At 46.3% G+C, this 15,469-nt stretch overlaps 1 protein-coding gene across 5 annotated transcripts; it reads right to left on the reverse strand.

Moving 5' to 3' along the window:
* Positions 1-4,483: 4,483 nt before the first annotated feature.
* LOC103060054 (uncharacterized) lies at positions 4,484-15,105 on the reverse strand. 5 transcript variants are annotated; one of them, XM_025166386.2, is made up of 3 exons: positions 14,927-15,009; positions 10,882-11,010; positions 4,484-7,527 (listed from the first exon to the last, which is right to left on the reverse strand). In XM_025166386.2, exon 3 carries the CDS (start codon positions 7,511-7,513, stop codon positions 5,936-5,938), a length of 1,578 nt encoding a protein of 525 aa, XP_025022154.1. In that variant the 5' UTR covers positions 7,514-7,527; positions 10,882-11,010; positions 14,927-15,009; the 3' UTR covers positions 4,484-5,935. The 5 variants fall into 5 exon arrangements, with proteins under 5 accessions (XP_025022154.1, XP_025022159.1, XP_007427825.1 ...); XM_025166391.2 differs by lacking the exon at positions 10,882-11,010 and having other exon boundaries at positions 14,927-15,105; XM_007427763.4 differs by lacking the exon at positions 10,882-11,010 and having other exon boundaries at positions 4,484-7,524; positions 14,927-15,053.
* Between the last annotated feature and the right edge of the window lie 364 nt (positions 15,106-15,469).

The raw sequence follows: 15,469 nt of genomic DNA on the forward strand, positions 1-15,469 counted from the left end.
CCCCCCCCCCCCGCTAAACTGAGCCAGTTAAAGATTTAGCAGCTGCATTGCACCATATACGAATCTTAGTTCATGTGAGCCTCGGTTAGGATGTTTGTGGCCTATTGTGTTGCAGAAATCTGTTTCGTGAGCTTAAATTCAATGTATTGTGTGAATCCAGACAACAGGTTAATTTAGCATTTGGGTTCAGGGTGTTCTGTGAAAAGAGCCATCTGTCTCATTTGATATTGCAGGGGTGATTCTGTATTTCCTTTTGCCCTCACCCCCAGGCTTCCCTGCGTCCCCTTCTCCCACCTACCCCACCACGCAACAGATCACTGCTCCCCCCCAGCTTTTAGGGCTGGCTGCCAAGGGGCCGTGCTTTGGCTTGTAGCCGGACTGCCCACCCCCCATCTTTCCCCTGAGGTGCATTTGGGATGGGCAAGGGGAGGAGGAGGAGGACCCCCAGCTTACCAGTAGCCAAAGGCAAATAGTAATAACAAGAAAGCACATTGAACAGTGAATATATACACACACATTTGGACTCCAGGTGTAAGTGACATGGGGTATGGGCCTCGCAGCAGGGGCATCCACAGCCACAACTGGGTGATTGAAGCCTCACCGTTTTGACATGAGCACATGAAAAAGGGGTGAGGCTTTGATCACATGGACGTGGCTGCCATCTTGACTTTTTTGACTCCTCCCCCTTGCAGACAACCCTGCCAGGCCGCCAGACAGTATTGCTGGCACTTCGGTGCCCCACCGACCCCACATATTATAGCTCCAGACGAGTAAGTGAAAATATGAGGCATTCTTTTTTCATCCATCCTGCCTGCCTTGTGCCCTCCTGCAGCGTCTCACTAATTCTCTCCTTGGCCGCTAAAATGCCAGCTCTTCAGTTCTCAGGTAATCCTTTTTTACTGTTGTCATCAATGGGAATAGCAGAGGTGTTGACCATCTTGGAATGAGACAGGGACAAAGTTACGGCAGAGGACGGGTGCGTTTTCCAACAGACCCCAGATTTATGCAGGTCTCCAAGGTTCTCTGGACGTCGGCTTTTAATGGGAGCTTGCATGAAGCCAAGACCGCTAGACATTTGATGTGGATTTCCTGGGATTTAACATTTGGTGGGGTGCATTTTTAAAATAGGAAGCTGCTCCCGATTTGATGGCCTTTTGGTCTGATCGTGAGTTGGTTTTTCCTCTGGAAGGAAACACAAGAAACACAACCTGGGTGGGTTGAATGGCCTGGATCGTTTTATTCTCTGTGATTCCTACAGGCAAGAGAAATAGATGAGTGTGGCCTGTATTTTTTGTAGCTTCCTTTTCTCCAGATGGTCTTTTAGTTTTTCCCAGTCATTTCTGAACATTTGTTTTTCTCAGAAGCCATTATCTGGAACTAATATGAAATTTACCTTAGTGTTACTAAGTGGTTCTTATTACTCACCCTGTCATCCTGAGTGGATCTCCCTTCTTGTCAATTTCAGTTTGCATTGGGAAACCCTTAGGTTGAACTACAATGCACATTTCTTGCTTGCTTCAATTTTCTGCAAAAAATCACTTGCCATAAAAATAACATGGTAGTGTCTGGTAATCAGCAGCCTTGATTTTTGGGGAGCAAAGAGAGCACCTTTATGGGATGGGGCAGGCAGAAGATTAAGGTTTTGGCATCTCCAAGTAAAGCCTGGAGAATTCTGCCTGAAACCCTGAAGAAGTGCTACAGGTTGGTGTCCCCACCTCGTAGTTAAGTGGACTTACTGACCTGATTTGGAATAAGCCAACATCTTGGCTTCCTATTAAATGCTGCCTGCTGCTTCTGCAGGCCAGACGGTTGGGTAGGTGAGTAAATTTATGCCCATGCTGGCTGAGGATCATGGAACTACAATGAAACAATGCTCGTGAGCACTTGTTTAGAAAAAGCTGGTATCTGCTGACTGTTCTCCAGGACAGGAGACAGGGTATCTGGAGACGCCGGGGAGCAAACGTGAAATCTTTGGTACGCCAAGCATCTCTGAACTTTTGAGCTACAGGCCTTCTTCATGATTGCAAAAATCTATTTGGCTTGAAAAGACAGCGCTCTATAAGACGGCTACAGAATCCATGGCAGAGTCTCTCTCGTTGAGGGAGCGTAGTCTTCAGAGCTGTGCCATCTGTTTCCTGGACTTACAGACTGCATGGGGTCCCCAGCCATGCTCACATTGGGCAAATTATTTGAGGGGAGGAATGAAAGAGTACAGTTGAGCTACAGCTATCTTTTAGCTGTAACTGGCCTTATCAAGAGTATTGACAAGGCAAACTTAGATGTCTGGACAACTATGGCTGTACAAAACTGCTTGGGTATTCTATGATTTTACATTGGGTCGCTCCAGTTTGTCAACCCACAATTGTAATCTTGAAGCATCTCCACGGAAGCTATATAAGTCAGACAAACAAACAAACAAACTCTAAGAGAACTGCACAGTGACGAGCATTCCCAAAGCAAAGCAATTATTTAATATCAGCATAATTATATACCCCCCACCCCACCCATCCATAATGGGCAGGGATGAGGGTGAGCTCACTGCAGAGAGGGTAGATGTCCTGTGAACCGACTGTCACCACCGCGAAGATGGATTCTGCTCCAGCCTTTCTCCTCCGGCCATATTTGGAGGCATGACTGACCATAGCTCGGGAATGGCTTGGGAACAGGGAGAGAGAGCAGCTCATCCCCACCAATTCCTTTGCTACAAGCCAACTATCTGAGAGGGCTTCCACTTCTACAGCTTCGCCTGCACAATCTTCAAGAGGGAAATAAGGCCATAACAAGAAGACACAGAGCAAGCTCAGCAAGGAATTACTTGCCAATCAATGTTTTCAATGTGTTAGCGAGTTCCTTTTTATCCCCTTCCAGCCCACCTATTCTCTCATCTTCATCTCTCCTTTCAGTTCTGGGTTTGATAACATTAACATGATTTCATAGCGTGTAATATCTCCAGTATTTTACCCAAGGAACACATCTCACAGGCAGAAAAAAACTGCGTCCCAATTTCTGAAATTGGTACCCCTGGGAATCATCCTCTTCCTCTCCCGTAAAGAAAATACCAAGAATGACATCTCTGGGGGCAGCATGAGAGATCCCGAAGTTAAGAAACTGTACGGTCATTTGCAGAGGGCACCTCTCTCTCTTGCCCAAAGCTCTGTCAAAGTTGAGAGAAAGATACTTACGAGAGGCGTTTGTCTTCCAGACTCTTTCCAAAGCATACAAATATTTTGTTTCATGTTGAAAGGACCCCACGTCTTCTAGATCCAGAAGCAAGGGTTCTCAGGGTAGAGCAGTGTTTCTCATCTTTGGCAACATTAAGATGGGTGGACTTCAACTCCCAGAATTCCCCAGCCAGCCATGCTCTCTGGAGAATTTTGGGAGTTGAAGTCCACCCATCTTAAAGTTGCCAAGGTTGAGAAACACTGCTCTGGAGTCCAGGACAGAAATACATAGCTTAGTAAAACAGGAACAGATTTCTCTTCTCTTTTCTCAGCACTGCTGCTTCCAGGTTCTAACCTAAAAACTGTCTTCTTTAAGAGGAGCCCTTCCTATGATTGAAAAGCAAGCAAAAGCAACATTTTTTTCCAGGCTAGTCACTTTGGGGGCCTAGTAACAGAAGTAAGAAATCAAAACAACTCCATGACCACCACCACCGTTCCTGGAGAATGAAGAGGAAGCAGAGAGAGACTGAGTGACTGCAGATTTTAAACAGTGTAGGAGAGCAGTGTTAGTCTATGGCCATGTTGCTCAACCACAACCACTTTAAGATGTGTGGACTTCAACTCCCAGAATCCCCCTTCTGGGAGTTGAAGTCCACACACTTTAAAGTTACTGAGGCTGAGAAACACTGGTCTATGGTAGTCAAAAATCAGGTGGAGACTGGTAGCGCCTTTTCTGACTGACAGATTTTATTAAAAGGCACAATCTTGTTTGTTTGGGTTTAACCACACCAGACATTTGAGAAGGTGAGGCAGAGCTCACGCAAGCCTCTGCCTTTGAATAAAATGTGTTTTAGTCAGAAAAGGTGCTACCAGACTCTGCCTGATTTTGGGCATCCTTTTTCCCCAACCCCAACACGGGAATTAAATTCTGTGGTGAAAGAATGTATAAAAGGCAAGGCAAGCCTCTTTGAGCAAGACTTATGCTCTGTTATTTTAAAAAGCATGCACACTTTGTCTATTTCCGTGAAAAAAAATCAGCAATGGAACCAAGGATATGGCCTCAGAATGAGCGAGCCCTGTTGCCTTTCCTTAAACTTGTAAACTTCACAGCTGCACTAGTCATAGTCCACGAGCTCAGATGACTTTCAAAGGGGGCCACATGAAAATCTGGAGGATAGGAAAACAAAATAGAAAGCCTAAATTCCATATTGTCATATCCCTGTATTTATTTCTTCAAAATATTTATATTCTGCCTATTCCTTCCAGAGTCCAAATTTCTACTTCAAGTATGGCTCCTAACACAATATCATCAATTTGGGGCAGGGAGGAATATCTGCAGATTTTTGGGGAAACCAAAGCATTGCAAAATAAATCTTTATGTAAGAAAAGTGTAAAGTTTTTTTTGGGGGGGGGAAGGTGAATAGGGTAAAGAACAGTCCATCAGGAGACAACTGGGTCAGTAGCCATGGGACGCTGGCTGGGTGTTGGGAGAAGAAAAAATAGAAACCCATCAGGAAGGCAGAACTCTAGTAAAGGAATAGTAAGTTGATTGGCCACTAAACATGAGTGTGTGCGTCATAGTGCATGTTTTCTTGTAGATCCTACTGCATCTGTAAACTGATTGCAGAACTGTGGTGCTGCGGAAATTCTTTGCTTTTGGGTTCTGCCGATCAGACTTCCCCGAGGCCGTCGGAGAGCTCCTGCAGAAACAAGAGGCTAGCCTCATGGATCTCCTCCTGATGGGATGGACAATTATTCAGTAGCAGAATACACATTCCGCCCGCAGAGGGATCTTCGGGTAAAGCAATCAGATAGCAAACTATGGGGAATAAATATTATCTTGCCCGAGACCTGCTTTTAGTCAATGGGCTAATTGGGGAAAAAGTCCTGACTTAGGAAAAAGCAGCTTATTATATATGATGTTAGGAACTAGCCCTTTCCTCTTTACCACCTGCCCCCCCCCCAAAAAAAGCCCTTGCCTTTTTGAGCTTTCTCACTGGACATCTGGCTTGTGCATCAAACAATATTTCTCAAAAGCCTCTAGGTATGTTTTCTCCATTTTCCATATTTTACTAATTTCTTTTAAGAGTTCATCCATTACCAAAAACAAAGAAGTGATGAAACAAGGCATAGGCTTCCTTTAAGAAAAAAAAAAAACCTTACTACAAACAAAAATGATTTCAGATGAACTTCCACGCTCCCACACATCTCCTACAACTAGATATCTCGCTACAGGCTGGACTACTCACTTTCCCCCTGTGAAGATGATTTGCATCAACAGACATACAGATCTGCTCTGACCCCAGTACCCATGGCTCACAGCTTCTGTTCCATTCAGCAGCTGGAGTTCATGTGAACTAGTTCATCCAGGAGTGTGCTGATCGCCTACCCAGAGCTCTCACTGTTGGCTGGGTTTGTCTCCTGTGAGTGCTTGGATACTGGCACCATCTGTAATGGACTGCAAGGCAGAACATGTAGAACCACAACAATGGCATATCCTCTGTAGATGTGAAGGTGGGGTATGGGCTTGACAGGAGCAGTTACTGGAATAACAGTAACAAGGCAAGAAAGGAATCTTGGCACGAAGACTGTTCACAACAAAACCATCTTGGTTTTTTGGTTTTCTACCATAAAAATCCATTTTGCATCTCCAAACTCTAGGATCAAAAGCATCCCAGTGCCTGGAGATTTAAGAAAGACAAGAGTACAAGAGGTGAGGGACCAGCGAGCTTCTCTCTGGGGAACAGGGAACTCCAGGCTAGGATTAGGGTCCTTCAGCAGTCTGCTCCAGAATAGATCAACTGAGTTGGAACAGGCTCTGAGGTAGTGTCTGTTTCCTCATCTCCCCAGAAATAGGTGATTAAGTTGTCAGAATCCAGAATGGTGGCAGGCATACTGTTCGCTTTAACAGGGTTAAAGGGCACCCCAGGGTGTGCTTTATGGTGGTGCCTGGCCAGGTGGCTCCGTTGAACGTAGCCCTTTTCACAGTGGGAACACATGTAGGGCCTCTCTGCCTGGTGGAGCATCTGGTGCCGGGTCAGCGTTGACTTGACGGCAAAGCTTTTCCCACAGATTTCACAGTGGTAGGGCTTGTCCACCATGTGGATTCTCTCGTGCCGGTAAAGCTTTGACATCGAACAGAACCCTTCCCCACAGACCACACACTTATAAGGCCTCTCCACCCCGTGTGTTCGCAAGTGCCTATTGAGACTCCCACTGTGAGTAAAGGTCTCTCCACAAACTGGGCACACGAAGGACTTCTCCTCCGCTGGAGGCATCGGATAAGTGAAGGGGACAGGGCACGGGTACGAGAAGGTGTCCTCCCACAAGTCACTTTTATAAAGGCTTTCCTCCCTGTGGCTTCTCTGGTGCCTGGTGACGCTTGTGCTACGGGTGAAGCTTTGCCCACAGTCAGGACACTTGTAGGGTTTCTCTCCCGTGTGGGTCATCTGATGAGTAAGAAGATTCAGATTCAGGCTGAAACTCCGCCCGCAGTACAGACACGAGTACGGCTTCTCCCCCGTGTGGGTCCGCCAGTGTCGTGTCAGGGTTGACTTCCTGTTGAAAACTCGCCCGCACTCCGTGCAAGGGTACATTCTCTCCCCTCCGTAGAACTGCTGTTGGAAAGATGCTTCAAAGACATCTCCAAAGCTGTCAATGGATGCATCCCAAACTTCTTTTGGATAGTCACCTTGATAAATCGCTGGTTTAAATGGGCTTTCCCAGACAGGATAGTCCTCTGGTCCCTGAGAAAGGCTTCTTTCCTCAGGATCATCAAAGATGGTAAAATGGAGTTCTACCTGATCTGAACTCTCTGGCTGAAGGGCTGCCCTTTTGGCACCTGCTTCCAGTCTGTCTTCGGCTGGGAGAGACTCTTTCTCCACACCTGACGGCTGGCCAGGTTTCTCGCTCCACTGAACACACCCATCCCACTGCTGCCCCGGGTAGCTCACCCCTGGCGACCCATCCCGTCCTATCTCACTTGCGCAGAGCTTGCCTTCGGAAATGCCCCCTTCGGATTCCTCCAGGATTGTAAAATGCAGCTCAACCTGCTGCTCCGAGCCTTGCTTAGGATACATTTCCACTCTTCTGTCCTGGGTTACCCTGTCAGGTTCTGGGAGCACCGTCTGTATTTCCGGTGAGGACCGTGACTGATCGGAATAAAGTAATTCATCGTCCAGTTCGGGCTGACAGGAGCTCTCAGGCTGTAGCTCTGCGTCAATCTCACAGTGCCAGAGCTTCCCCTGAGAAATACCCCCTTCCGATTCTTCCAATATGGTGAAATGCAGTTCGACTTGGGGTTCAAAGTCCTCCTCCTTCTCCTGCAAGGTCTTCCCTTTGGTGTCCTTCATTGTTCCATCACCTGCTGAGAAAAAACAAGAGTCCAGAAATGTCAGCCCTTTGAGGTAGTCCAGACCAGGAAACCAAAGTTATGGATGCTAATATGACTTTTATTATAAGGTTACAGTAACAGAATCTTACAAGTCTGAATGCGCCTCTCCCCTTCCTGCCTTTACGTTCAAGAGAACTAGGGAGGGTCAAATCTCAGACGCTTTCTCAAATTACATTCCTGCTTTGGACTCAGATTTCTCTTATCTGACCATTGTCTCGGTTGCAGCTCTTCTTCCTGTTCCTCAAGGTTATTCTCACATCCCATTACAAGAAATCACTCTGGCTCAGAGTCATAGGCACAACAGTCCCTTGAGAAACGTGTTCTTACTACTCTCCCAAGGCATACAAAGAGAGGCCTTATCCGTGCAGAAAGACCAAGATGATTGCCACTGAAACTTGGCAATCTTCTGGATGGTTTGAGATTCCCCTCTCAGAATTCCTGGCTATTGGCCATGCTGACTTGGAATTCTGGGATTGCAATCCCAATGTATCTGGAGGACCAACACTGCATATCATCTACCACATCACGCTCAGTACGTTAGCCTCCTATGCATCAACATATGAATTCATGCCTAAAGTACCACATTCTAAAAGGACTGCAGAATTCTCCAAACAAGGTTCTAGCCTGCTATTTGCTCCCCAGGAACCAAATATGCATCTCATGAAATATTGCGAATGATCGTTCTGGGGCATGTGTAATCTGGATTTCTGCTCCTCTAAATGATTTGAACCACGTGTGGCTCTTAACTAACCCAGTTGGTATGAATGGTAATTTAGTAATGCCAGATGACCTAGCATAAGCCAAATAGGGGAGAACAGAGACCTTGGGGTTCTAGGGTATCAGCTCAAATAAGGCAACTCTAAGCACCTATTAAATGAAAAAAATTAATGGAATTAATTAATGGAATTAATTAATGGAAGCCATTAATAGGTATCGCACATATCGGCTCTCTGGACAGACATAGTTATGGACATTTACTTGACAGTCTGCTGGAAGAATGTATGTTTATGACCAAGACAGCAAAACCAGCATCTTGAAGACAGCTAGGATCAAGGGAAAAAAGGCACAAACATCTCGCAAAGGGGACAGAGCTTTGCGTCTTTCCACTATTGATTAAAATGCCTGCCTCCCTCTCCAGTCAACTAGCACCTGAAGATAAATTGCCCAAGGGCGAGGGGGGGAAACAGTCCTATTCTAGGTCCATATTAATGGCCTTATTAGGCCAATCTCCCATGTTCAGGAGAGATCAGCTGGTTACCACATCACTTGCACGCTTTTGTTTTTCTTACTATGGTTTTCTCATTCTTCTGTTAACTAGCCTGAACTCAATCAAAGCCCCAGGAATTTCTCTTGAGAGTTGTTTTTATTATTTGTAATCCATTCCAAATGGTTCCAGAGTTTCTGCATCATTTATACAGGTAGCCCTCACTTACTGACCGCAATTGGGACTGGTAACTCCATCACTGAGCAATGTGGTCGTTCAGTGAAACATCACACGATTGTGCTGACTTATGACATCCGTTCCAGTTGTGGTCGTTAAGCAAACCACTGAGAGTTATTAAATGCAATGTCACGTGACCATGACTTGCGACTTCCTGATGACTTCCTGATTCCCCATTGACTTTGCTTGTTGGAAGCTGGCTGTGAAGGTTGCAAATGGCGATCACGTGACCATGGGATACTGCAATGGCTGCAACTTCAAGGACCAGTAGTAAATTTCCTTTTTCAGTGTTGTCATAACTTCAAATGGTCACTGAATGAACAGTTGGTAAGTGAGGACCACCTGTAATCCTACATCCCAGAATTTGGGCAGCTGTTTTGTTTTTGCTTGGTCAGGACTTTAATTTGCCTCCAAAATTAATCTGAACTTCAAACTCTTCAGAATCCCTTCTGTGCATATATTTTCTTAAGCCTCTTGTTGCCTCATTTGACGCAGACATGAGTGTATACACCAAGGACACCTCTCCCTCCAATAAAAAATCCCTGTTAATCCACAAATGTGACTTTTTGCATGTGGCTAAGTATGAATCGCTGGTTCAGATTGGCTAAAAAGGTCTTCAGTCAGGTACATGTTGATTAATCTTTTCTCCCTTGCAGTCATTCTCCACTCTTTGATTCTGTCCAGTTATTTTTATATAGTCTGAATCTAAAGAGATGTCCCACTTTAAAGCTCCCAATTTTAAATTCTACAAATTGATTGACAGACTGATTTCACACTTTTATATGGCCACCCAACTTAAGCAATGTGACGCTGGCAACAAAAATGAATAGTAACAACTATAACTGTACATCATTAAAATACACACACTAACAAATAATACATTAAAACACACACACACACACGTGCCAAAATATAAACTGGTAAACCAAACAAGATAATTCAACAACTAAAAGGGGACCTCACTCAACTGGAACCAAACATCTAGGGGAAAAAGCTAGGCTTGAATAGCTTTTCTAAAGGCAAGGAGAATGGGGGCTTGCCATACATGGGGGCCGGGGGGGGTCATTTATAACCAAAGCCAGAAACCAAAGAATATCCTGGACCCACTGAATTTTTCCAAATGCCTCTTATCACCTAGGCAGTGAGATGCCTTGTTCCTTTTCTTCTTGAGCAAAGTAACTCCAGCTGTTCATGCTCTATCCCCCCTCTCCCCCAAAGCCACCCCTTCCATTCCACGGTCTCATTTTCACTAGCACTCAACTTTCCCGTCTTCCCATTTTTAGTATTTTTTCTTGGTGTGGTCACTGTTAAATGTGAATTTCCCAGCCTTCATTCTTTCTCTCACTGTTACAAATGCCAGGTCATGCTCTAAGCCAGTGTTTCTCAACCTTAGCAACTTTGAGACGGGTGGACTTCAACTCCTAGAATTCCCCAGCCAGCCATGCTGGCTGGGGAATTCTGGGAATTGAAGTCCACCCGTCTTAAAGTTGCTAAGGTTGAGAAACACTGCTCTAAGTGGATCAAACTGCTTTTCTCTTTCCTAACATAAATCTTCGAAGCAACCCCTGGAAAATGTCCTTTGGTTCCACTGCCCTGACATATATATATACATACTGTATTAGTACGTATCTACATTTGAACAGCTGACGTGCTGAAACACAATGAAAATGAAGCTGATTTACCTTACTTTCTATCAGCTGCATCTTGGGTCCTAAAATGACCTCTCTAGCTCAAAAACAGCAAAAGATTAAGAAAAATGCAAAACAGGGCTTAGACTTCATCCTCTAGGGTTGGTTTATTATTTATTTATTTGTATGATTTATACAGCCGCCCATCTCACTCAAGGGACTCCAAGGAGCGAACAAGATTAAAACACACAAACCCACTCAAAATAGCCGCTCAGCACCCAAGGATCACCAGTGACCCCATTCACCATCGAGAGTAGCAGAGCCTCATCCATCCACTTGACGCAAATGCCCGGGGAAACCGCCAGGTCTTCGATGCCTCGTGAAAGGCTATGAGGAAGACACATTTATTTCATTAATATATCACCTTGGAGGAGCAGCATGTCTGTGATGGGTGTAGCCAAAACAACCCTACTTTCTCTCCTCCCTTTTCTTACGCCACTTGCGTAAGCATACATAGGATCCAGGGGCTGCCGTGCTTTCCTTCCTTATAAGGGGGTAAAAACTCCAGCCCTCACAGGGATTTATAGCCTGATCCTTCACGAATTTGGGCAAATCCCTTTGAGGCCTCCCAAAGGGATGGCCGTCACTTTATCTTACATTAGCAAATTCCAGTTTAATTAGATGCTCACTGCTCTGAATCTTCCATCATATAAATACACTGCATGAGTTCAGCTTCTAATATTATGAGAGAAGCGAAGACCCCCTATTTTTTCCTACTGTGTGTTATTTTTTTATATACACACAATTTCTTCCATGCATGGATTTGAGGGAGAGGGATAAGATATCACAGTGGAAATGTACACAATTAAGTGTAGAGCAGACATAAAGGTGAATGTTTCTGTCCAGCTTGCAACACAGAATTTGGTAGACTAGAATGAAAGACTGAAGATAGTAAATTAAGGACAGACGTCAGAAAGCGCTTCCTTGGACAACACATCAACATGGAATTTGCTTCCACAAGGTATGGTATTGGTTGTCAAAGATGACCTTAGCTACAGGAACTTGAAACCTCCATGTCAAAGTAGCGTATATCAGTTGCAGGAGATGGGAAACAAGGGAGGACTGACGTCTTCATTTGTGGGGAATTCCTGGAAGCAGCTGGCTGGCCACTCTTAGAAATGGGATGCTGGATAAAATGAGCCCCTAGTCTAATGCAGCGTTTCTCAACCGTGGCAACTTTAAGGTGTGTGGGAAGGGAATTCTGGGAGTTGAAGTCCACCCATCTTAAAGTTGGCAAGGTTGAGAAACACCGGTTTAATCTATGAAAGCCCTCCTTGTGCAGCCATTATGGATGATGGAAACTAGAAGAATGACACTCTTGAGTTTCCTTCAGAGGCTGATACAATCCATCCCTGCACAGAACAGGAGATGCCAACCCTTAACCTTACTACAAGCATGTATCAATCTTAAGTTTGATAAATGATTTGTTTTGGACACAGCATGCTAAGTTGTGAAACTCCTACCTACAAGAGCTTGACCAACATTTTGCAAAATTCAACGTACAGTGGCAACAGCTCTTAAGCAAGGTTCAGCTAAAGCATCCAGAATCAATGCCAACACCCAGGATTTCAGTTAGGAATGAAGTCAGGGATTTGGTACAAACAATCAGCCAGGGGTCAGGAAAAAGGGTGGCTAGGCCTCATTGACAGAGCACGTCTTCCTGCATGCAAAATTCTCAGGTTGCCTTCAGAGGTATGGAACTTCAACTCCCATTAACTTTTGCCTGCAACATTTGGTGAGAGTTGCATTATACACCTGTCAGTGTGGACAACCACAGGCTGAAAACACATCAGTATTATTCTGTAGAAAGTTCTGCCCCAGCTGCTGGAGAACCGTTGCTAGGTAAGGCAGGCATCACTAAACAAGACAGAGAAGCAACATGACCTAATATATGGCAGTTTCCTATTAGACTTAATGGAGTAAACAAAAACCAAGTATATTCTTGATAAGCAATATGGTGAATCAGGGCCCTAAACCATGTTTTAGCTTACATTATAGAATTTAACATTTTTGTTAAATGTGATCTACCAAGAGCGGGACAGTCTAAAGCTGGGCTTTAATTTTTCCAACTCATTCATTCTAGAGTGGTTTCATGGAGGTCTATGGGATTATGTAAAGGCAATATAGTAATGTTGAGAGCTAGATTTTCTCATGCTGACTTATAATATGTAAAATGGTGTAGTTGTCATGCGAAATGACTTCAGGTGCCTCAGCCTAAAACTTAACTCCCAAATTTGTGATCCTAATCCCACAGTACCATTGGCCAGGCAAGCAGTTTTGGACAGAACCCATTTTCTTTTATTAGCCATACATCTGATTCCACAACGACTGCCCATCTCATGCCAATCTCAAAGTCACCCACCCGCCCATTCAGAACTGGAATGCCTCATCCTGCATTGAAAAATAAGCATTGATTAAGCAACAGTTTCTCAAGACAGCACAACACCAGCATACTAATGACCTATTTTACATCACCGCACAAGACTTGATACATCTTCCAGGCAGTCCGTGGGGTTAATTACACAGAAGGTTCCAGACAATTCTTCCCCCCATGTCAACATTTATAATACTAGCCTTCCACATCCTGGAATCTTCCAGGTTGCTCAGCCTATAAAACATTGGCTGGGGATATCTGGAGGTAACCCAGTTAGAAAAGACGGCACTAAACTTCAGAAAGCATTAACTTTTAATGCTTTTTTCCATTACCCAGGGAACTGTTTTTCTTTTTGCAAAGAACAAACAGAATCAGGTACCTGCAGCAAGATTTTGCATATCTTAGACAGCGCCAGCCTGACTGTTATTAAGCACACACACAGGTAGGCGCACTTGGATTTTTTTAAAAAGCATTTATAATAACTTTGGCCGTCTAGCAAGATTAAACATTTAAGTACCTGTTTTATGTTTCACTTGTCTTGTGAAATATGTCTTGCTTGGATTATACCCCTTTACGTGACAAGTAAATCTGGTTCTCCTCTCAAACCTACTTTAGCATCCTCACTACCTTCTTCCCATTCAGAGAACGGGGTCCCATCAAGACTACATTCTGCACATCCCCTAAGAATGAGCTTACATGTTTGAGCGAGAGACAGGAACCTGATCATACCTCCTAAAGGGATCAAATAAACGCCTTTTCCTAGCTTGGACCCTACTTCTTATCAACCCTCAAAACTAACCCAACTGTTCGTGTTCTGTAGTTGCAGCCTCAAGATCATTAATCAATCTGATTAAATCAGTGTTGTCCAAACTTGGCCACTTTAAGATGAGTGGACTTCAACTCCCAGAATTCCCCAGCCACCCATGCTGGCTGGGGAATTCTGGGAGTTGAAGTCCACTCAAAGTGCCTAAGTTTGGACAACACTGGATTAAATGCACTGTGCAAACTCAGCCCCATCATCCTCTGCAGCTGCTGTTTGTAGCATCTATTTTTCTTCTCCAGGGATTGGAGTGGTGCAAAAACATAAGCCACCCCTCTCCAACCTGAGGTCCCTAGAGATGTGGGGCGGCAACCAGACCCAGGACTTCTGGGATTTAAAGGGCCAAAACACCTGGGCTGCCAAGCTGGGAGCGGGAGGGGGAATCAGATACAGGTGTGGCAGAACTGAACAAATTCTGAGTACAAATCAACAAATTGCTTCCCCCCCCCCCCCGCCTTACTCGGGAAAGCTTCTCCTGACCTACAGTGCCAGGGCAAGTGGGCAGCAGAAAGTCCCTCCCCGCTGACAACATCGCTTTTTCAGGGATGGACATCTGGGTGGCCATCCGAGGTTTCTCTCTCGTCTTTCCTGGAGGCCCTCCTTGAGTCTATTATTTTCCCAGAGAGACCCAGACTCTTCCCTCCAACCAGAAATTTGGCAGAGGGCGAAAGAAGGCGCTTCTGGCTCGTTGGAAAACACCATGGACGGGCAGGGGAGGGGAGCGCGGGGAGGAGGAAAGCCCGCTTTCTGCCCGGCCGAGGAAACCGCAGCTAGAAGCAGCTCCCACCGGACCCTTCCTCTCCTGGGGCGCGGGGCAGGGCAGGGCAGGGCAGGGCAGGGCAGGCCGTGCGCCCGGGAGCGCCCTCCGTGAACCGCCCGCTGCGGGCCCCATCTTCCTCCCGCGGGCTCGGCTACGGCGGGACGGGCGCCCTTCCCTTCTCCCTGCGCCCCCCGAGCGCATCTGGCTCGGCCAGGACGGAGGCGGCTGAATGGCCGCAGAGCCTGGGCGTAGCCCCTGTTGATCGTTTTGGCCGGAGAGGAGTTCCCACCTCGGTCCAGCAGAGAGAGAGAGAGAGACAGAGAGAGAGCAGCGAGCGGAGGCTGGAGGGCCGAGATCGCTCCGCTGGTCGCCGGCGCCGCGCGGTGCCGGCCGCGGGTCGGGAGGGAGGCGCAGCTGCCGCCGCGGCTCTCCAGGCGAGCTGACTCCCGCTGATCCGGATGCAGCAAGCGCCTGAGACAGGAAACTCATCCCGGCCGACGCAGGGCGGAGAGAGACGAGGAGAAAGCGCAGCCCCTCGCTCGGTGGAAGTCGCCGGAGCCCTCTGGTGGCAGCGGAGCACGGCCTGAGCCGGGCCGGGGGAGGAGGAGGAGGACGCTTTTCGGCGGAAAGCCTCCCGCACGCTTTACGCCAAGTCTCGCTCCCGGGGCAGCGCCCAGAGGCTTGGCTGCAGACGCGCAGCTCCCGACTGCTTGAGCACGTTATTGACTGTTTTTCCTTCAAGGAACTTCTTACAAGGCCCCCCAGAATAGACGGGAGAGGAAACCTAGTTAGCATCATGGACGGTAACAACAGGCATATCGCCTCCACGTGC

The sequence above is a fragment of the Python bivittatus genome, unplaced genomic scaffold (genome assembly GCF_059951505.1).
Source record: "Python bivittatus isolate LINGU-HERP-01145 unplaced genomic scaffold, Pbiv_v1 ctg000080_np1212, whole genome shotgun sequence".
Lineage (NCBI taxonomy): Eukaryota > Metazoa > Chordata > Lepidosauria > Squamata > Pythonidae > Python > Python bivittatus.